Source organism: Zootoca vivipara, chromosome 8 (genome assembly GCF_965207765.1).
Source record: "Zootoca vivipara chromosome 8, rZooViv2.hap1.1, whole genome shotgun sequence".
In the NCBI taxonomy this organism is placed as follows: domain Eukaryota; kingdom Metazoa; phylum Chordata; class Lepidosauria; order Squamata; family Lacertidae; genus Zootoca; species Zootoca vivipara.
Window position 1 is genome coordinate 43757596 of NC_142591.1, and position 22853 is coordinate 43780448.

At 43.2% G+C, this 22853-nt stretch overlaps 1 protein-coding gene across 2 annotated transcripts in view; it reads left to right on the forward strand.

Moving 5' to 3' along the window:
• The window catches only part of LAMA3 (laminin subunit alpha 3), a 133298-nt gene that overhangs the window by 90987 nt on the left and 19458 nt on the right, over positions 1-22853 (forward strand). For both annotated transcript variants that reach the window (XM_035125886.3, XM_088676289.1), the window contains 16 exons: positions 965-1071; positions 5308-5358; positions 6539-6690; positions 8780-8890; positions 8976-9087; positions 10431-10598; positions 11809-12005; positions 13346-13462; positions 13778-13932; positions 15726-15867; positions 16793-16892; positions 17928-18044; positions 18546-18725; positions 19286-19428; positions 20893-21072; positions 22620-22771. In XM_035125886.3, coding sequence (XP_034981777.3) covers positions 965-1071; positions 5308-5358; positions 6539-6690; positions 8780-8890; positions 8976-9087; positions 10431-10598; positions 11809-12005; positions 13346-13462; positions 13778-13932; positions 15726-15867; positions 16793-16892; positions 17928-18044; positions 18546-18725; positions 19286-19428; positions 20893-21072; positions 22620-22771 — 2184 coding nt within the window. The remainder of the gene's footprint in view (positions 1-964; positions 1072-5307; positions 5359-6538; positions 6691-8779; positions 8891-8975; positions 9088-10430; positions 10599-11808; positions 12006-13345; positions 13463-13777; positions 13933-15725; positions 15868-16792; positions 16893-17927; positions 18045-18545; positions 18726-19285; positions 19429-20892; positions 21073-22619; positions 22772-22853) is intronic.

Below are 22853 nucleotides of genomic sequence, written 5' to 3' on the forward strand. Positions count from 1 at the left end.
GTCACTGTAGCTTTGTCCACACTTTCAATTGCCCCATGCCTAAAAAGCATGGGTACAAGAGGTTTTGCAGGCCTCCCCCTTTCCCCACTCCTTTCCCAGGCAAAGCCCACTCTTTAGTGCTCAGTTGAAGCAAACGTCAATCTGGAGAAAACCCAAATTGTTATTTGCTCCAATTGAGCACTAAAGAGTTGTTTGGGGAAATCAGTAGAAGAGGAAGTGTGCCTAAGCCCTTTGCAATGTGCTCCTCTTAATTTAGACTTTTTGAAACATCATCTCTGTTGGCTGATTTCTTTTCTCCCTAATCCTGGCTTGCATAACTTTGAATTAATGTTAATAATGACAACATATTGAATTTCATGACCACATATTAATTTTCTTTAAGATTCCGGGAGTCCTGAATTACATGTCTAGACAATGAGGAGCAACCAATTACCGTAGTTATTATCTAATAACTCTGGCTGGACTAACTGGTCCTTTGCCTCGTAGGACAATAGTCTTCAACCTTTTCATATCCAGGAGCCACTTTTAACCTAAACATGCATTTGGGGACCCATTTATTAAACTTTTAACATATATTTGGGTGGTGGTAGTGCTCTAGTTGCTATCTACATTGAATCAGACTGTGACCCACAAGTGGGTCCCGACCCACCAGTTGAAGGCCAGTGTCATAGGAGATCTGAAAGAAACAAGACACAGTCAAGTTTTCCAGGGTGGTTGTTTTTTTGTCAACAGTTGGATTTGCTTTCTGCAGTCCTTCAAATGTTACAGCTAACCCCCAATACTCTATGCTATGTGTTAAGAATTTGTGTGTGTGAAATTTTTGTCAGAATAGGCAATTACAAGTTAAATCTAATACAATGGTTAGATTTTACGACTGGATTTTGTGCAAACCATAATGCCAGGAGATGTTTCAATCTGTGTAAAAATGTATTAATTGCAAATTGTGTTTGTTTTCTCTGTGTAGCTGTGCTCCTGGTTATTTTGGAAACCCACTCAAATATGGAGGTTACTGCCAGAAGTGCAACTGCCCTGATAACGGTCAGCTCATGACCTGTGAGCGCCTGACTGGGGGTATGTAGAGTTGTATAGCTATTCCTAGTGACTGCATTCTATTGAACTGTACAACACAAAGGAAACTGTATGGACTCTGGACTGCTGCTGCTAGCGTAAACAATAATGAGCAAGTTAAACTGATAGTCCGAATCAGTATAAGGCAGCTTTCTATGTTCCTATCCTGGAGCCAGGAAAGTTTTGCTGCTCAGGCAAGTTTCCAATCCAAACAGGAAGCTCTACCTGTTCAGGAGAGCCCAGCAGCCAACCTGGTTGGCAGAGCCTGGAAAGTGTTCCAAGCTCTGGTAGCGGCTGCACAAGTTCCTAGCTCTAGCCCAGGTAGCTTTTGGCATTAATGCAATTCATTCATTCTTAATATGAGTCGACTGAGATGCTTTCTTTCTCAAAGGTAATGTTAACTATCTTCCATTATGCAAAAGCTCCTTCACTAGAGTTGTGTTATTGGTGGATATATTCTGCAGAAAATATGTTGTCTTTGCTGAAAATAAAGGTTGGCAGGACAAGTTAGATCTTGACTCAGAATGCAGTTTTATTTCAAGTTTTGAACTGCTTTTTTCCACATCAGCAGCAGTATCACCTGTAATCAGCAGACCAGTTATTTTAGTAGGTTCAGACATTACTGCGGTCTTCCACTAGATTACTGAAGGATTTAATTGCATCATCACGGACTGTCCTCAATACTGCACAGGCTGTAATAAAAGTTACATTAAAGGAAGGTGCCAATTAAATATATTGTGCAGTATATCTACGGGGGATTTGTACATGTGGTGGTCAATGGTTAAATGTGGAAGACTACATCCCCTGCAGTTTTTCCAATTTGAGCTTCTAGCTTCATATTTTCTTAGCCTGAACAGTTGCTTTTGATTCACACAGTAGCAGACAGACAATACACTGAGAGGCTAAATTCATCTGGCCATGATAGCAGACATGTGAATGTTCCATAAAACGCCATGTAGCTCAGTCCATTTTAAGTATTCTAATCCAGTGTGTTCATAGTATGGGCTAAACACAACCTGGAATCTCTGCCAAGCCCTGGAATGTGAGAATAAGGGCTTGTTTTGAGGTTACTTATAGTGGTTTGAGGTACCCAGGTGGCGCTGTGGGCTAAACCACTGAGCCTAGGGCTTGCTGATCAGAAGGGCGGCGGTTCGAATCCCTGTGACGGGGTGAGCTCCCGTTGCTTGGTCCCAGCTCCTGCCAACCTAGCAGTTCAAAAGCACATCAAAAATGCAAGTAGATAAATAGGAACCGCTATAGCGGGAAGGTAAATGGCGTTTCCATGTGCTGCTCTGGTTTGCCAGAAGCGGCTTTGTCATGCTGGCCACATGACCTGGGAGCTGTACGCCAGCTCCCTTGGCCAATAACGCAAGATGAGCGCGCAACCCCAGAGTCGGTCACGACTGGACCTAATGGTCAGGGGTCCCTTTACCTTTACTATAGTGGTTTGAGAACTACTGGAGTCTGGGGCCACATAAGCAGCTGTCTGTACCATACCATGGCTCCTTCAAATGCAAGCATCAATCGTTCAGAGGACTAGAGCAGAATTGACATGGTCTGGACCCATGGCGTGGACCCATGCTATGTAACCTCTGATTTCATTGTTGATCAGTAATGGGAAAGAGCCAAATGCTGCAGAAAGAACTACTTACTTAATGTTTAGATCCACCCCCCCCCCATTTGTGCATTCCGATGCTTTATTTGGGTTTGGAATAAATGTATAAAATTCCAGCATGAAGTATGATCCTGGCCTGACCCAAGGGTGATTTATCCTAACAAAGGGCTTATCCACACTTCTTCTTGTCCTTCTGGAGAAAACAGCTAATTAGCACTTAATTGGAGCAAATCATCACCATCATTCATCATTTTTAATTTGTATACCGTCTTTCTATCTTACAGTACTTAAGGCGGTTTACAAGCTGAAGAAACAAAAAATGTACATCTTATAACAATCTAACGCAATACAAAAATGTGATAATAAAACAAAACTTTAAAATAAGCAACCTACATCAAAAAAGTAACATTCAACAATTATTAGAATAGTATGAAATAATAATATCAACATATAAAAGTTAAACAGAAATCCATTCCACAGTTACAATAAATAATTTCTAAGCTATAATCAATAAAACAACAGCAAACCACAGTACATAAAAAATACAATACAAATTGAGAAGCAGAGACTAGCAGGCATCCCCAAACTTCGGCCCTCCAGATGTTTTGGACTACAATTCCCATCATCCCTGACCACTGGTCCTGTTAGCTAGGGATCATGGGAGTTGTAGGCCAAAACATCTGGAGGGCCGCAGTTTGGGGGTGCCTGGACTAGAGGGTGGAGCAGGACAGGTGGAAGGAGGCCTTGCCTGATGAAGTCTCTCCCCTTACTGTTCTTCCTCCAGGCACAGCTTCCTTATGAGGAGTCCCAGGGCCAGGGGGTGGGGCAAGGCAGGTGGAAAGGAGGCCTTGCCTGATGAAGTCTCTCCCCTCAATTGGAGCTTTCTCTGGATTGATGTTTGTTCCGATTTAGCACCAAAGAGTGGGGGTTTTCCTGGGAAAAGGGGCAAGCTCAGACCTCTGCCTAGATTAATGTGCAGGTCAAATGGAAACCTGCTTGAACCTGTGATTTTGAGGCACAGGACAAGCAGAAATTTGGACGGGACTAAAGATTAATTCTTGGGCCTCAGGGTTTTTCACTGCAGACTTTCAAGCCTCATTTACATTCTTATTGTGAAATTATGAGCCTTACAGTCACTTTAACCATTGTTCTGTTTACATGTTCAAGAGCTAAATCAGGGTCAAAGTTAGTTAAATAGCAAGTTCAAGGGCTCTTGACTGGTCTCGTTTTATCATTGTGTAAGTGAACAACAGCGGGGTTATTGCCTCTGGCAGTTGTTGCAGAAGCAGACTTCAGAATGGCTTAAGATATAGCATGGCATTTTTGTTCATGTCAATGGAAGTTGTTATTTAAAGAGAACCAGTCTGTAACAATAACCCTGAAAATACCAATGACTCTGGGTAGTGTGAACTTGCTTTCTGATGTCAAGCTATTATTCAGTTTGGACAGCCTGAGACCTTTTTTCTAACCACAACTAGCAAGATGTTCAGAAAGCAAACGAAGCCATGTTGGCTCATGGGGTCAGGGGAATCCAAAATCCACAGTAGGTGAGTGAGCAAGATTTTGAGTTCTCCAGAATTCTTCATCAGGCTGGAAGTTCAACTAAGTAGAGGGTGGGTAGGGCAGAGCCCAGAAGATGTCCCAAGTTGCAGTCTGATAGCTCACCATATAGAGCAGCTGCAAAAGTTCCTAGTTCCAGCCTAGGTAACTTTTGACATAGATGCAAGATATTCGCCCTTAATGTGAATTTACTGAGGTTATCTGTATTTAGCCATAGCCTTGAAATAAAGATACAGACTCACTTGGATTAAGTTGTTGGATTAAATGCTGTGCAGGTTTCAGTTGCACCCAGGACTGCTGGGACAAAGGCACACACAGTGATCGATTCCCCAGTTAACCCTGATTGGTCTCTAAAGGTAAATGTAAAGGGACCCTTGACTGTTAAGTCCAGTCACGGATGACTCTGGGGCTGTGGCGCTCATCTCGCTTTACTCACCGAGGGAGCCGGTGTTTGTCCGCAGACAACTTTCCGGGTCATGTGGCCAGCATGAATAATGAACCAGAGCAGCACATGGAAATGCTGTTTACCTTCCCGCCAGAGTGATACCTATTTATCTACTTGTACTTTGACATGCTTTCGAACTGCTAGGTTGGCATGAGCAGGGTCTGAGCAACGGGAGCTCACCACGTCGCGGGGATTTGAACCGCCAACCTTCTGATCAGCAAGCCCTAGGCTCTGTGGTTTAGACCACAGTGCCACCTGAATCCCGTTTTGTCTCTAGCCTTAAGTAAAACACATATACTCCTTGTTAGGTAGGCAACAGAACTGAAGAGAAGTAGAGATTAATTTCAGATGGTGTCCTATATAAAAACAAGAACAAAGGAATCCAGATTGGGTAGCATTCCCTAGTACCTGCTGGGAAAGTAACTCTTCGAAAAGACAAGTTCCATCTTCCAGTAGTAGAAAACCTGCTAAGAGTTATGGTTAGTTTTCAGTGAATAAAGAGAGCACCCATTATATAGCGGTATCAGTTTTCTGAATGCGATTTCAAAATCTCATGCCTGATACCTGTGTTGTATTATCATGTGATTCTAATTTGCTTCTTTTGCCCCCTAACCTTCAGAATGCATAAGCCAAGAACCAAAAGATATAGATCCTCAAGAAGATTGCGACTGTAAGTAATAATGCACGAGCAGTCTGGATGCTTGCTTATAGGGCTTCATTAAAGTGTCACCATTGTTTTAAATGGGAGACTGCAAAGTTAACACATGCTTTGACAGTGAACTTATTCAGAAATGCTTACACAGGGGTGGGGAACCCCTTGAGTGATATTCAGCCTACAGTGCACTCAAATCTGTCTTGCAGCCCCTTCTCCTTTTATCTGCTATGAAGTGAGTTTTTAAAGAAGCCTTCATTCCTGCTGTGTTCTGTGCTAGCCAAGGACACCAAATGAGCTAGAGGAGGAGGAGAGACTATGCTTCTGCTCCCCGCCTTTCCCTCTTTGTTGATTACAAAGGGGCTGGTGCCTACTTTTTCATTGTGACTCTTCCCCCCCCCCCCCGATGGTTTGTCCTGCTCTTCCAGTTTGCTTAGTTCCCTGTGTATCCAGAATGAAATACCTCCACAGGGAAGACTTTCCATTAGGACTGGGAGGTAGCAATGGGGGAGGGGGGAGGAGGAGATCAGCTCTGCCCTTTCTCCCCTCCCTCCCTCCTGATTGCAAAGGGGACTCAGCATCTGCTTTGTGTGAATGGTGGTGGGAATGGAGAAGGTTGTAGATGGATGGGTGTTGGAGTGTAGCTGTGGATGGTGTCTGTGTTGTTGGATGTCTCTGTGTGGTATGCATGTGTGTATGGGGAAAACCATGTACACTACATTGAACTCCTTGGGGTTGGGATATAAATGCAATAAATCAGTGTGTATGTGTAGGAGAGAGAGAGAGAGAGAGAGAGAGAGAGAGAGAGAGAGAGAGAGAGAGAGAGAGAACATATGGGAGTGATGATTATCTTCAGAGAGTGTGTTTATAGTGCCACTAGCCCCACCCACCACCAGTGCACTTTTCCTGGCAGACTACCTCTGAGAGAATGCAGCTCTTGAGGTAAAGAAAAGGTTCTCCTCTAGCCTACTCTTAAGGGAAATTGACAGCAAGTAACTCTAAAATAAGTCAAGACACACTAGGGAGGGCCTCAGGATTTGGTTACTGCCTTAAATGCACTTGAGCTTCCCTTGCCTTTGTTGTTCATTTATAGCAGTAGATGACAGTTTGTGGAAAGGTGTTATTTTGGTGCTGCCATTCTCTGCCCATACAGCAAACTAACACTTTGCACTGTTTGGATGTGCTCTTTTCAATTCAGCCTGTGATAGCTGTGTAATTACTTTGCTGAAGGATTTGAGTACAATGGGGGACGAGCTCCGTCTGATTAAGTCTCAGATGCAAAACGTCAATGCTAGTGCCCACACATTGGAGCAGATGAAGCATCTGGAAGACCGCATCAAGGAACTGAAGGTAATGTGAAAAGCTGGCATTTCCTTATGGGGCTGGGGGAAGAAATAAAGAAATAGGTTTCAAATTAACTACACAATGTGATGACCTTTAGAAGCAGCTGGGCGAGATCCACTTGTCTGTGACGTGATCCCATGTGGCTGAGGTTGGACTGATAGAGCCAGTTGCATGGTCCTTTCCTGTGCCGGTTCTTTGGGAAAGACCATGGTAGCCCAGTCCACATCGTCCTTGGGGTTCCCTTATTGGAAAATTCAGTTAGTTATAGCATAGCTCAGCCAGTGGTCTGAGATGATGGGAGTTGTAGTCCAACAACTTCTGGAGGGCAGGGGGTTGGGGAAAGCTGGCATAGTTGCATGGTTAGTGCCTGGCACTGGCAAGGGGGAATAACTGTTGCCTGCTATACTGGCTGCATATTCATTTGTGAGCACAGTTACCCTACTGTTCCATATGATGTTTTTTAATTTTAAAATTTTGTTAAAAATTGGGGATCGTCTTGTACACAGATAGTGCATTGGGGGGGGGGTTGTGTAATTGGTTGCTGCCGTGAGCCAGAGATTGTCAGCGGCTATTGGGCGTGTCATTGGTGTCTTCTGCCAGCGAGGTGACAGACGATAGGTGGCATTTGCATGTGAGTGGCAGTGTAGGTCATGTGGGTGCTCTAGGCCACCCCCCAAAAAGCTCAACAACTCTGGGCAATTTTCCCCTATTTAATGAATTTGGAGTCCCCCAAAATAGGGGGGGGGGTGTTATACATGGAAAAATACAGTAAGTGCAGGTGCTTGTCTTTGAAAACCTACATTTTGTGGGACCTCGATATCTGAAAGATTGCCTTCTCCCACATGAGCCTGCCCTAGGAACAACCAGCAGGGTAGGTGCCAACATAGCAGTGAGGCCTGCCAGGGCACTGGAATGCTGACATCTGCCCAAGGGTGCTGTATTTTGGAGCTGGGCCTCTGTGGAAAGAGGAGCTTCCCACCTTCCCTTGTTTCCAGCTCCCGTCAGCACCTATAAACAGCAGTAGCACAAACAGTGGCAGAGACTTGAGGACTGCTAGTTTACCACCATTGCAAACAGTGTCTAGCACTGGCCGTGACATGGTCTATGATGGTTGTTGCTGGCCCGTCAGCAGCCACATGATTGCACATTGCTGACTTAGCAGCCCCTGTGACTCCACCACCCAATACCCATCAGGTCCCCTAGCCTCAGCTGCTAGGCGTTGAACTGGCAGAATTAATTAGGTCTGCGTAGTGCCATAAGGCAGTGCTCCCCAACCTTTTTATCGCCACGGACCAGTCAACGTTTGATAATTTTACTGCGGCCCGCTGAGGGGGGGCGTTGATTGTTTCGTGGCCCGCCGGGGGGGGGGCGTTGACTATATTTTATTTATATTGTTTTGATTTAATAATTTTAATTTAATTGTATTTAATGTTCCTTGGGTGGCCCGGTACCAATTGATCCACGGACCAGTACCGGTCCGTGGCCCGGGGGTTGAGGACCACTGCCATAAGGGACCTATTTATGCTCTGCTATATTGAAGGTAGACTTAAGGCTTGTCTGTACGAAATCTTTTCATGGCCCCAGTTCATCTCTTTAACACAAACCCATAAGTTGGGGAAGTAAGACACTCTGGGTGGGATTTTGTATGCTCTGTCCAAGTAGATTGTGGCCTTGCCTGTCGTCCGTCTCATCCTGCTATGATATTCTGAATCTTTTCAGTCTGCCACATAAACTGTTACTAGCGTGGGTTATAGACAGGCTAGATGCCAAATACTTTAAAGGCGTTGGATGCACCAGATCTTTGAATCTGTTCTGACTGGCACCAAAACTCTAAATACATTTTTCTAGGAAGTAACAGCTTGCATGTTTCCTCTGAAGTACATCTAACTGAGTGTAATGAGAATTACTCCAACATGTATGGGTGTGATTGCAGCCTAAGTCTTTCAGTTGAATTCTTTCCTATGCAAATGACTTAGGATTCCTGTCTAGGTAAAATACCGGTATGTTTTGGCCCAAACTCATGCTGAATTCAGATACAGTTTTCAGCTCAGTCAGACATCCCTTTTTCCCTCTTTTTGGTGGCCTTTCTTTTCAGATTCTGTTGAGCCGCTATCGTACCGTTATTACGACTCACGGCCCAAAAGTGGATGAACTGGAGACAGACCTGCTCGACCTTAACCAAAATGTTAATGCTCTGAAAGAAAAGGTGAGCTGTTTACATTTTTTATATTGATTTGTGCTCTCTTATATTGATTGTGCTCTCTTATTTTAAAACTCTTACTTCTTGTCAGGCTGAAAGCAATTACAAGAAAGCAGAGACGCTGTTCAACAAATTTAGTAAGACAAATGAAAGGGGGAAAGACTTGATTTCAAAGATACAAAGTGTTGCCACCAATATTAATGGTAAGAGTAATTGCTGTTCTCCTACATTATTTTATTTGATCACAATCCTGTTTTGTTGAGATAAATTCCATCTGATTTAATTCACTACTTCAACTTGATAAACCACATTTCTCTGATTATAAAAGGTGGGGTTTACATAGACCAGTGGTACCAAATCGTATGGGAAATAGCCTTGCTAGGAAAGCTAACCAATAAACTGAAACTGACACAGGGACAAATAGAAGAGGATGCCTTCATCCCACAATATGGCTCCCCTTCATCACATACACAGCCCAACAAGACAACAACAAGAACCCACCAACAGCATACAAATCAAACTGTCTTACTTGGCCCAATAAGCAGGGCTGTCTTAAGCTTATCTAGTGCCGTGGTGCATGGATCCCTCTGGCGCCCCCCACCCCCCATGTTTCCCTCTGGGCGGCAGCAGCTCCTCAGGCGGGACAGAAGCTCCAGGTGCCGCACAGCATGGCGGAGGAGGGTGAGGGTGAGGGCAGCGCTGCCGGCGGGGCTGGAGGGAGGAGGCTCCAGCAATTGAGGAAACCCCTTAAATGTAGCAGGCCACACACCCAGGCCACCCGGATTGGCCGGCCTGGCTGATGACGTGCCCGGGATTCCCCCAACCACACAGGGGCTGGGCACCCACCCCCTGTGCACAAGGAGGGCATGTGACTGCCCACAACACCACCTCCTTGCGAGGCAGAAGTGGCTTTGATGGACTATTTCTTCATCATTGAATATGTGTTGAATGGAAAGTAGAACTGTCAGGGGGACTCCCTACAGGGAGCCTCCCCCAGTCATCCTGACCAGCACTTCGCCCAGCGATAGTGTCAGCAGCGGGTCAGGAGGGAGAGATGAGGACTGGAGCAATATGGAGGGAGGGCTCCAAGATGCTGCTGAGCCCTTGCACTGACTCAGACGGCCAGTAGAGGCTAAGCGACGCAGCGGAGTCACAGCAACGTCCAAGCCAACAAAGGGGAGAGGGGACGCAGCCCCTTCCGGCGCCCGATTTGAGGCGCGTGCCCAGACGCAGGGCTAAGGGGAGGCGTTTCGGGGTCCCCAAGCTCTTATGTTGGACCAGAAACCGGAAGGCGGTATTGCTGGATTCTGGGAGCGACTAGCAGTCATGTTTTCTGATATCTCTGCACTGTAAATAGTATACACAATAAAACTCTTAAAAACAGAGCAGACTGAAGCGTCTTTACTCGGGAGTAGCCACAACAATCCCCTGACAATCCCCTGACAAGAACCTTTTAGGTTAAGAAAACAACACAACACAACAGATGTCTCTGAGAAAAAGTATCTGTCAGAGTATTTTTTTCATCTGTGTTTTTTCCTTGTCATAGTTCTCCTGGATCAGATAACTGGTACTTCTACAGTAGCAACTCCTTCGCCTTCAGGAGACGGTGCCAAAGAGCTGGCTCAAGCTCAGCGAATGATTAACGAGATGAGAAACCGCAATTTTGAGCAACAACTAACAGAAGCAGAAAAGGAGAAAAGAGAAGCCCAGCTTTGTAAGAGCATAAAGACTGTATGCATAGATCCTGGGATAGAAATGACTCTTGAGTAGATTTGCTAGAATGAGGAGGGCCGTTGTCTGCTTTGGAAATGCCCAGTGGAGTTGTAAACAATGTGGAACTGAAAGTGGTCTTATCATGTAGGATCATTCTGTAGCTAACATGAGGTGGAGAAGAAGAAGATGAGAGTGGTATGCCATGGGGACAGGAGTACAGATGGTAGGATCAGAAAATGCTAGACCAGGAAGAAACTTTTTGAGGGGCATAAGTCCAAGGAGCAGGTTAAACAAATCCTCTTGGTTTGATGTGAAACCTCCATCCTTCAGTGCTTACTGCAGCTGGGCCTATAAGCTTTGTGTTTTAATTTTTGCATTTCAAGAAGTCAAGGTGAGAACTTCTTTTCTCTTTTCAAAACCAGCAAGCAGTGATATGTAATGCCCACCTCTTTTTTCCTCACTTTGCCTGCAACAGATGTGTATTAATCATTTGCTGCTACACAATTTGGTAAAGAAATCATGGAGAGAATGCAAAATACTTAATGATGGCAGGATTTGTACGAGAAAATCACATAGTACATAGTACATTCTGGGTGCCCACTAAAGGTCTTTATGTGCACTGTAGCAGTAGCATAATTTTGCATTGCATTATTTTAGTTACTTTAATGCAGGCATCCCCAAACCACTGGTCCTGTTAGCTAGGGATGATGGGAGTTGTAGTCCCAAAACATCTGGAGGGCCAAGTTTGGGGATGCCTGCTTTAATGTAAGTCAGCTGAAACACTTCTTTATTCACTAAGCCTTTAGCCTGACAATGCTCTGTTACATCATGTTATGGCAGGCAAATTGAAGAAAAATAATGGATGTTTCCCTTCCTGTAGTCTCACTAGTCCAGTCACAGATAGTTATTCTCTGTCTGTCCCAATCAGGTGCCCTCCAGATGGTTTGGACTATAATTTCCATCATTCCTGACCATTGGCCATGCTGGCTGGGGCTGATGGGAATTGGTCCAAAGATCTGGGGAGCGCTAGGTTGGGAGAGAACATTCCAGATGATTAAAACCCACTCACTGGCAAGACCAGAGCAGGACTAGTGACCAGAAAGGACTTGAGCTAGGTGGATGCTATCTCCTTACAGCAGTATGGATAATCAAATTTGTTCTTATTATGCTATCTGATAATCAAACTTTATCCATTCTAATTCTCTCCATAGTGCTGGAGCGTGTAAGGACTGAACTACAAAAGCACCAAGCAAAAAACCAGGGACTTATTAAAACTATAAGAGAGTCATTAAATGAATATGAGTCCAAGCTCGAAGACCTTCGGATATCTTTGAAAGAAGCAAAGGAGCAAACAAAGCTGGCTGAAAATTTAAATGGAAATAATCAACTCCTTTTGGAAGATGTTAAGGTAATACCACTTTTATTTTTTTATTTTTTTAAAAAAAATATTTAATAAATGAAGAATATGTGAAATTCCAAGTCCTTTTATCTGGCCTTATCAATAGGTAAAGGTAAAGGGGCCCCTGACCATCAGGTCCAGTTGTGTCCGACTGGGGTTGTGGCGCTCATCTCGCTCTATAGGCCGAGGGAGCCGGTGTTTGTCCGCAGACAGCTTCCGGGTCATGTGGCCAGCATGACAAAGCTGCTTCTGGCGAACCAGAGCAGTGCATGGAAACGCTGTTTACCTTCCCGCCGGAACGGTCCCTATTTATCTACTTGCACTTTGATGTGCTTTCGAACTGCTAGGTGGGCAGGAGCTGGGACCGAGCAACGGGAGCTCACCCCGTTGCAGGGATTCGAACCGCCGACCTTCTGATCAGCAAGCCCTAGACTCTGTGGTTTAACCCACAGCACCACCTGGGTCCCTGGCCTTATCAATAATCTCTCTCAAAAGGATACTGTGAAAGGCTGATGGAATAAGAAACTGCTGCTTTGCTTTTTGTTTCTTAATAAAGAGTTTAGTTTCTATGGAACAGTTATATGAGGTGTAATTTAATTGTTCAGCCTGCCCAGACCTATTCTCTTTGTCCTGAAATTACCTGGGATGACCCAATGATATACAGACATGTCAAAAATTGTTCTATCTTGTTCTGCTTTACTTTTGTGCCAAATGCCTACACAGGAAACAGTTACCGGTAGGTAGGTAGTTAATTAGTTACCTGTTAATAATAATAGTAATAGTTTCTAGTTTAGGAAATAATTATCCAGAGATTTCAGGATAGGACAGTCTTCAGTTTTACGGCAATACCTTCACTTGAAAAATAGGTGCCGGTATTCATCATGAAGTTGTGACAGTAAGTAACACACTTTTTAACAACAACCAAAATATATGCCGGTACTGCGCACCCTCGAGTACCTCCTGAAGGAAAAAAACTGGGTGTGAATGAGGTAGGGCTTTCCCCAGCCACTCTGGGCGGCTTCCAACCGAATATTAAAAACAGTAAAATAGTTGCTTATTGCCTTGACATCTGGTGGGAGGGCGTTCCACAGGGCGGGTGCCACTACCGAGAAGGCCCTCTGCCTGGTTCCCTGTAACCTCACTTCTCGCAATGAGGGAACCGCCAGAAGGCCCTCGGTGCTGGATCTCAGTGTCCGGGCTGAATGATGGGGTGTGGAGACGCTCCTTCAGGTATATAGGACCGAGACCGTGTTGTGCCCCCTGTTACTATTCGGAAAGCTATGTTACTTATATCTCTGCCGATGAGAGCTGCATTTAAAAATTGAGTCTCCTCTTCATTTCTTTGTCAGAAACGGATTGATGCAATGACTAAACAACAGACTGACATCTTGGATCTTCTGAGTTCTGCTGAAGCATCATTGTCTCAAGCAAACAGTGTGTTTGGCTTGCTGCAGAAGAGCAAAGAGGTATTGAAGAAGTAATGCTTCAATTCTGTGAAGAGAGAGAGAAATCATTGTAATGGAAATAAAAACCTATTGCAAATAATGATTTGATTTTGTAAGCGGTAACAGCTGCTCACAAAATATAAGTTACATGTTGAAAACATTTTTCCCCATTTCTGTCTAATCTTTTGTGCTTAATCCTCTGTGCTGTGCTCAAAGCACCAAGATTTGCATGAAAAGCTGAAGCACACAAAAGATAGAATTGCCATTTATTTCCTACGCTTTTATAAATCTGTCTGGGTCACAGCAAATAAAGTGACATTTGCCTTCAAACTTCAGGAATATGAAAACTTAGCTGCTCAGCTGGATGGCGCGAGGAAGGACCTAAGTGAAAAACTGAAGAGCCATTCTTTATCAGCCAGCAAGGAACCGCTAGTAGTGAGAGCAGAAGAGCATGCCAACTTTTTACAAGACCTGGCAAGAAAACTGGATGAGTATGTTTTCATTTTTGCAGATTAATAGCTAGATACCGTGTATCTTGCTAAAGAGCATTGTATACTGCATTGTGCTAAAGGTGAACGGCGAAGGCAAAAGAAGAGGAACTTGTTATTTATGTGTGAGAGCTGATTCATGGATTGAATGGGAGAGGTTCTTGTACTGAATCATGTTCTAAACCCCCTATTCCTGTCCCTTCAAGCCCACACCAGCAGGAAGAAAGGTGAACATGCAGACCCAGCTCCAGCAGCCAGCATGGTAGGGAAAATGTCAGGGTCCTAAAGGACCCACCACAACTGACACCAGCCTCTTTTTGTGTGTCCTCCTGCCTTTTGAAGTATTTGGGGCCCAGCATTTTAAAGAAAAGAGGTATTTGCAGCCTCTTCCATCTTTAATTTCTGTGGCACTCCTGATATAGGGACCAAAGGCATTCTGATGAAATTAAGATGGCAGCTGCTTCACCTGGAGCTTCCCTTCAGAGCCTCCTGCAGCCCCTCTCCACTGCTACCGATACCTGCCTTTGCTCGTAGGGTGGGGATGGGGAACCAGAGGGGTGCTTGCCCAGGGTCCCATAAAACTGGTGCCAAACCTGCAGGCATGCTCCCTTCAGATGACACCTGTGTATCGGTCACTTTCAAGAACATGACCATATCTTTAGAATGCCAGATGGGTTCTGATTTTTGACCAAATCTACTCATTGCTGTAAATTTGCCAGCCTAAAACACTGAACCAGCTAAGGGGAAGCATGCTTAAGTCTCACTGCTTTCAGTGGGAAAGTAAAGCCAGTGTTTAACTAGATGGAATTGGTGGGATTTGAAAATGTTTTGCTTTGGCCACGGGTGCCCTGAGCCGTGGGTGTCATGCAGTGTGCATGGCCCTGGCACTGAAATTTGTGGGTGCTCAGACACCCAGGGAGTTGGCACCTATGGCTTTGGCTGCCTCTCATTCTTTCTCTTCTTTCATAAAAGTGTGTGTATGTGTGTTTCAGTTTTAAATTCTGATTTAAGACCTTAATTCTGCAGTTTTCATGTAAACATTTCTTGGGGATTGGAGTGGTCTCTTTGATCTACAGCCTCATAAGTATTTCCTCATGACATGAATTCTCAAGGTTAGAAAGGAATAATAATAATAATAATAATAATAATAATAATAATAATAATTTATACCCTGCTCTGGGCGGCTTACAACAGAATATTAAAATGCAATCATCTATTAAACATTAAAAGCTTCCCCAAACAGGGCTGCCTTCAGATGTAGTTGTTTTTCTCTTTGACATCTGGTGGGAGGGCGTTCTACAGGGCAGGTGCCACTACCTAGAAGGCCCTCTGCCTGGTTCCCTGTAACTTGGCTTCTTGCAACGAGGAAACCGCCAGAAGGCCCTTGGCATTGGACCTCAGTGTATAGGCAGAACGATAGGGGTGGAGACGCTCCTTCAGGTATACTGGACCGAGGTCATTTAGGGCTCTAAAGGTCAGCACCAACACTTTGAATTTTGCTCGGAAATGTACTGGGAGCCAATGTAGATCTTTCAAGACCGGTGTTATGTGGTCTTGGCGGCTGCTCCCAGTCACCAGTCTAGCTGCCGCATTCTGGATTAGTTGTAGTTCCAGCAGCAGAGTGTCCCTACCCAAAAAGGGTGCCTTAAAGTACCATTTGTTTGACCACTTGTGTTATTATATGAGGTATACTTTTCTGTTGGGCCTTTATGAGCAAATGCCACCAAAAGAGCAACCAAAAACATTTTCACCATACATGGTCCAGATTGCTAGATTTCCTGCTTTTCTCCCCACAGGATCAAGAAAAATGTCAGCGACGACGAGCTGGTGTCCTGTTCCGTGGCAGCAGCTACTGCCTACGATGACATTATTGATGCCATCAAAGCAGCAGAAGTTGCAGCCAACAGTGCATCCAATGCTGCAGACTCAGCTTTATCGGTAAGAGTATTCTAAAATAACATCAGAATTGTTCTTTTGTTTTTTAGCCATTGGATTTATTTTACCTTATTTTAAATAAAATGCACAGCCTTTAAGCTCCAACCTCATACAATCTGCCTGTTAGCTGAAGTTAACCTTGGAAGAAAGCCTGCTTCCACCTCTCCTCTTCCAGAATCTCTTTGGTCCTACCCCTCTCTCCTGCCTGCTGTCACAAGGATTCTTATTGGGCCTCATAGCAGGTGGGAAAGGAGAATGGGCAGAGGAACCACTGAAGCACCAGAGTGGGATACACCAGCCTGCTCCTTCTTCTTGTCTCTGTTCTCTAAAGGTGCTTAGGCTAGAACATGGCAACTCTCAACTGGGTATTTAGAGGGCTTGTATTCAAATTCACAACTTAGTATCTTGCATGATTTGGAATGCTACCATTGCAAATATGCTACATACATACGGGTTTGTTTGTTTTTTAATGCAGTTAAAAGCAGCGATCAATTGATGAAAAGTGAGTTAATAGCACTCCAGACTCATCAGGGAGATAGAATGGGAAGCTTTGATCCTAATCTTACATATCTGAGGGCTGCCTACATTTTGTTCAGCTTAACTGTGTGTTTTTTTTAAGACACCATCTCATTTAATCATTACTTTAGATATTATAGAACTAATCCAGGCAGATTCACAATAGGTTCCAAGGCAACACTCTGACAATTCTCGAAGCATCTCATATTCTGAATAGAGCTTGCATGGAAGTATCTTTAAAATGAATGGGGATTGCACAGTAGCAGATGTTCATGGACTGCATCCAACAAAAATAGAAAACACCTGGCAGAGATTAAATCATCCTGATTGTGTGTACTGCCTCCTTTGACTTTTTTAAATGTATCCTACCTCCCTTATATGAAGACTTTACATGGCAATGCTTCATTTTCAGACAGTGGAGAGAAAAGACCTAGCTGGAAGTGCCAAGAGACTGAAGACCAACAGCGGCAATCTGTTAAATCAAGCACAGGCTGCGCAAAAGACCTTACAGGGTATCTTGAAAAGCAAATAAATAATGTGCAGCTTCATAAAAGTTTTTCCATCATTCTGATATTGTTGCTCCAGACTTCATGTCTCATTAAGGGTTGAGTTGCACCATCATGATTACTGCAATGTTAATGGTGAAAGATGTTAAGTCTGAAATTGGCAGTTTTCGGATGAGCCAATAACAAAGTAACCGTATCAGATGAAAGACTGGCTGGTTTTGATGAGTGTGTGGCTTTGGTTACTTGGGAACAGTTTTGGAGAAACAGATCTCCCTGCTTTAAAGTGGTAAAAGTACTGTCTGAGGGCTTTACTGCTTTAGAAAGCATTACAGCCTTACATCCTTTCAAAGCTGGGAATGGGACAAATCCAGGCAGTGCAACAATTTTATCTGGCCTGCATCAATTTTAACAAGATGAAATCAAAGTGAAGGGGGGGAATTCCATGTAGCTTGATCATCATGCTTCTTGACCCATGAGAAAAAGGATATCATTCAAAAACTGTTGGGAGTCATATATACTTCTGTTTGGGGGATTTGTGCAACGTCCTAATTGATACCTACTTTATTGTAGACCCTGACCCACCAGGGGTCAGGGGTGTGCAGCCAGAAATACTCCCAGTGTCCAGGATGCTATATGCAGGATTGAGGGATTCTGAGAATAGTTGGGTTTCAGTGATTAAAATCATGCAGTTCCAGTCCTCTCATAAGACATGTGGCACCCTCATCACTGTTATTGGCTATTAAGGAGTAATATGTAATAGGATTCTAAATATCTCTGTCCTGCTTAGTTCTCAGCTAGCTGCTTTTAGGCAACTAATAAAATCAGTTTGGAGCTTTCCTGAAATGGTAATTCTTCCTGTATTCTACTACTTACATTTAATGTGCTTATATTAGGATTGAATTTGGCTTTGATGGAGTTGCTTCCCCTCCTCCTTTTGAAAGACTAGAGAACAAAGTAGTGAAGCTTCACCAGAAAATGATCCAATGCATAGTTATCAGACTGATTTAACACTTGGTTGGTTGGTGTTTTTTTTTAAAACAGATATCAGTCCCACTCTTGATGACTTAAAGAGTAGACTTGAGGTTGCCGAGCGCAAGAAAAATATGATAAAGGCAAATCTTACAAGCTTTCAAAATGACCTTCAGGGGATAAATAGAGGTAAATAATTTGATGTGGACTTCCACTGCTGTATATTTTGTTCTGCATTTCTTATTATGCCAAGCAACTAATCCCTGGCCCAGCTTCCCACAAGCAAAATCCTCCCTTCTGCCAACCACCCAAACCCCCACCAATTTTAGCAACTGGCAGAAACGAGAGATTGTGTCCTGCACTCTCTCCCCAGTCATCAGATCAATCAACTGATGAATGGGGAGGATGTATTCCCTTAAGATGATCTGCAGGGATTAGCCACATAGAGCCAGGGAACTGTGTGCAAGATGGTGCAGAGGCAAAGTTCACCATTGGCCTGCAGGCCCTGGAGTAACTGGCCAAGGGTAACTGTGGCCCTCAGACCAAAAACGTTAGACAGCTGCCCTTGCCTAGTAAATAAAAAACAGTCATACCCAAATGGGGAAGGAAAGATAATAAGGAGCAAAATATTTGGTCATATAGAAACCAGTCAAATGTTTGGATCTTTGTGCATCTTTTCCTTTCTGCTAGATGACACAGATGGCATGATTACAAGTGCAAAGAACATGGTCAAAAATGCCAATGACATTACTGCTAATGTTCTCACGGAACTGAACCCAATTAAAGAAGATGTGGAAAAGATAAAGATTTCCTATGGAAGCACACAGAGCACTAACTATAACAAGGCTTTGAATGATGCAAACAATACAGGTAGGTAGTTTGTTTGTTCCATGGGCCTCTTCCAGCCTTTTAGGAGTGATATCAGCATTTGTTTTTGAGGGGAGAACTAGACCACGTTACTGTTGTTGAATATTCTTTCACAACTTGCTAAATATAGATGTTATAAATCTGGTTATTGCTGGGAATTCCTAGAAAAGGTCCTCACCCAAAGTATTTTCTTAAATCTTGGGGCACTTCCAGACTGTCACTGTTTTGTGAGTGGGATTCACCCTGACTGGCAAATTCAGATTATACAGTTAAAGTGGATTAGATGCGCAACAAAGCTCCTTCCATTTTTTTAAAAAAATAAGGAGCATGATGTACTGGAAAGCGAGGGAGGACAATTGCTTTACTTAATGTCATACAACCATCCCCACTACCCCTCAAACAGTCAGGATAAACATTCAGTGAATAGGTTGTCTGGAAACTTCTCTGGTATGAATTGAGTGTGCCTCATTATATTCCAGCAATTGCAGATTACATGACTCATATTTTGCATTTTAGTACATAATGCTTCCCTCATGTCACTAAAAAAAAAATCCTATCCACAGTAAAGAACTTGACAAACATCCTCCCAGATCTGTTTAACAAGATTACACGCATCAATGAACAACTTATGCCAATAGCTAACATATCGGAGAATATAAACCGCATCAGAGAGCTCATCCAGCAAGCAAGAGATGCTGCTAACAAGGTATGTGGCTTGTGGCAGAATCTTCCATAGCTTCTTCTTTCTGTCCTCTTTTGCTACTTGTCATCACATGTTCGCACAAGAATGTTGCTACATGCCCACACTCACATACATATTTTATTATTGTTACCCAGGTGTATTTAAAGGTAAAGGTACCCTGACGGTTAGGTCCAGTCGTGGATGACTCTGGGATTGCGGCGCTCATCTCGCTCTGTAGGCCAAGGGAGCTGGCGTTTGTCCATAGACAGCTTCTGGGTCATGTGGCCAGCATGACTAAGTCCCTTCTGGCAAACCAGAGCAGCTCAAACCTTTAATAAAGAGAAATAATTTATTCTTCAGGTCTGCACAGAGAGCAATTTCCCCCAGGACAGGTTTGATGCTGAAAAGCCAACTGGACATTATCATCATCATCATCGTCATCATTATTTTATTTATACTCCACCTTTCTCCCTGATGGGATTCAAAGCAGCTTACATATTAAAATGAGAACCACTAAAAGTATAGGAAAAACAATAATAAAAAAGTAAACATTGTTAGAAGCAAAGTAAAATCTGTTTAATCCATACAATTACAAAAAAACACAGTACGGCACCAGCCCAGTCATTAAAAGCAGTCAGTTCACAAAAGCATTGGGGGAAAGTTGCTGCTGTAAATGGGTGTCAACTTGGGTATCCTGGTAATTTGTGGCCCATTGTTTTGAACTCCCATGGGTCATGATGGGGAGAAATTGCTTTTGAACAGACTGGAATCATCAGAAAGCTCTCCATCATGTGCAAGAATCACACAGGGAAGCTTGTGTGATGGCATTATCTCAGTTCCATAATCCCTGTTCATAGGACTCTACCCTTATGGAGCAGGCAAGATGGCCCTGGAGAAGGAGGGTACAATAATTAAAGTGGTAATATTGTTCACTAATTGAGTAAGAACCGTCACTTACATGCTAAGAAAATGTTCCTGTGCTTACCAATGTAAATCACAAGAAAAACCAGTATTTTCCATGGGTACATGGTGTAAACATATCCTACAGGCCCACAGTAACAGAGCTTCAATTACCTGCTTCGCCTCTGTTTAACAGAATGTAAATATTGCTTTCTATTTGATTACTTGGGGGGGGAGGTCTGAAGGAGGAGGCTGTTCTACATATATAAGGTTCCTGGTCACATAGGCTACAAACTTTATAGGGAGCCCATGTAGGTTGTAGGTTCCTCCCTCCAGACACACACAAAAAACATGGGTGGCAGAGGGAAGCCAATGGGGATACAAAAGCCAGTGTGGCCCAGTGAGCACTCTCCCAGTCACACAGCAATAACTGTTTGAGAATGAAATGTCCGAATAGGACTGTAGTTGTTTACATATATTAAGGCTGTTGCATGGCTTCCCAGAAGTCATAATTGTAATAATATTGCATGTCTGTTTTGATTCCCATATGAGTTTGTAACCGATTATATTCATTTTTATTTTTAATAGGTTGCTGTTCCCATGAGGTTCAATGGCAGTTCTGGGGTTGAGGTTCGGCCTCCAGATAACCTTGATGACTTGAAAGGCTATACTTCTCTTTCTTTGTATCTGCAAAGGCCTCTCTCACGGTTGGACAGCCCACGGCGGCAGACGTCCAACATGTTTGTCATGTACTTGGGTGACAAGGATGTAAGTATTTGTTTCTTGTCTCCATTATTTTTATTAATATTCATTATGTTATTCACCCATCATTATGGACAATGGGTTGTAAATATCTGAGCAGTTGTTCAAATAATTGAATTACTTTGATAAAGTGCAAAAAGCAAACAAGACAATAAGTCTATGTGAATTCAGTTCTGCCAATTTGTTTATTTTATATAGTTTTAGGTGGCAATTTTTTCAATTTTTATTTTATGTGAGATACACGCAGTTTTATGTGCCCATTTGGAACCAAATTAGCCTTAAAAAGCAAATGTGCTCTTAATTTGCAATCCATTGATAATTTTAAATCTTGCAGTCCAATTATAAATGAAGGCCCATTGTGTTATAATTTAAAATTACATTTCAGGAATTTAAAAAACAATAATGGGATAATTTTATTCTTATACCTTAGAACCTCACATATGTAAGTAGTTTGTGTATCACTGTGTGAATGTGTTCCACTTTTTGACTTTAATACTGTATTAGCTGAATATAGAGTGACGGTTACATCTTTTAAACATGCACAGACATGGCTTATTAACTTAATTTGGGGTGGCAAATGTAAATGGACATCGGACTATTCTATCTAACAGTCAATTAACTGAAAGTGGCTTGTGGGCCCAGGCATAGTAGGCTGCGGCTGGTGGGGGCCAAGGCACGGGAAGATGCAGTAATCACAAGACAAGCATTTTGGGGTTAAACAGGCCACAACTTTAATGATTGCAGATGTCAGTAGGCATTGGGTGTATATTCTGAAACATCCACCCCGTCTGGATTTGGCAGGGATAATCCTAGGTTAAGGACCACCCTATGACGTATATCAAATTGGGGCGACCCCTCCAGAATCATCATTTGGGGTGGGAATTGGGGAATAATTCCTCCATGGCCAAATATTTCCCTATGGACCTTCTTGGATGTTAAGATCAACAGGGGGCCCCCTCTTGGTAGTTTGGCCACTCTTAGAAGTTTGGGTTTTTGTGACCTGGAGAAGGCATTCCCTGTGGCAATCCTTAAGTTTTGGAATTCCATCCCCACCGAGATGTATCTGCCACCTTCAAAATGTAGTTTTCATAATATATTGCAGGTGCACCTTTTCACCACATGAGACAAATATTTTTAGGACCCGCTGTATTCTTGTGACTGTAATTTGTTTGAATACTATATTTTTAAACTTCTGGAACCCATGGTAAAAGGCAAGTAAGAAATAAAAATATAACCAGAAGGCTCAAAACTATGGTTCCAATACTTTCTTGGCGTTGGTGTGGCACTTTAACTGGCCTAGAATTGGTTTATGCTTCAAGTTATGAATGACACCTTGGGGCAAATGGCATCTTGGGGCAAATGGCAGCTTTAGCAGGGTAATTTTCACTGGGACTACAAAATAGGTAGGAAAGGTTGGGTGGGGGGACTGTACTGCCTGTGCACAGCCTAACACACAAATACACAAAAACAACTGATACTTCTAAAGATTATTTAAAAATAAATAAATGTGAAGCCAGCTTTATTAATTAATAATAATTATTTTTCATGTTTAGAGTTCCAAGGACTACATAGGCATGGCTGTCCGCGATGGCCGTCTCATTTGCGCCTATAGTTTAGGGGGCGACGAAGCCGAAATAAGGGTGCCTGAAACGGTGCTTGAAAGCGATACCAAGGACGCAGTTTTGGATCTTGTGAGGTTTGAAAGGTATGGGACTCTATATAAAAAGAAAATCTTCCTGGTCTTTTTGTGGGCTTAGGTTGAGATATTCAAATTTTGTCCCGTTTTC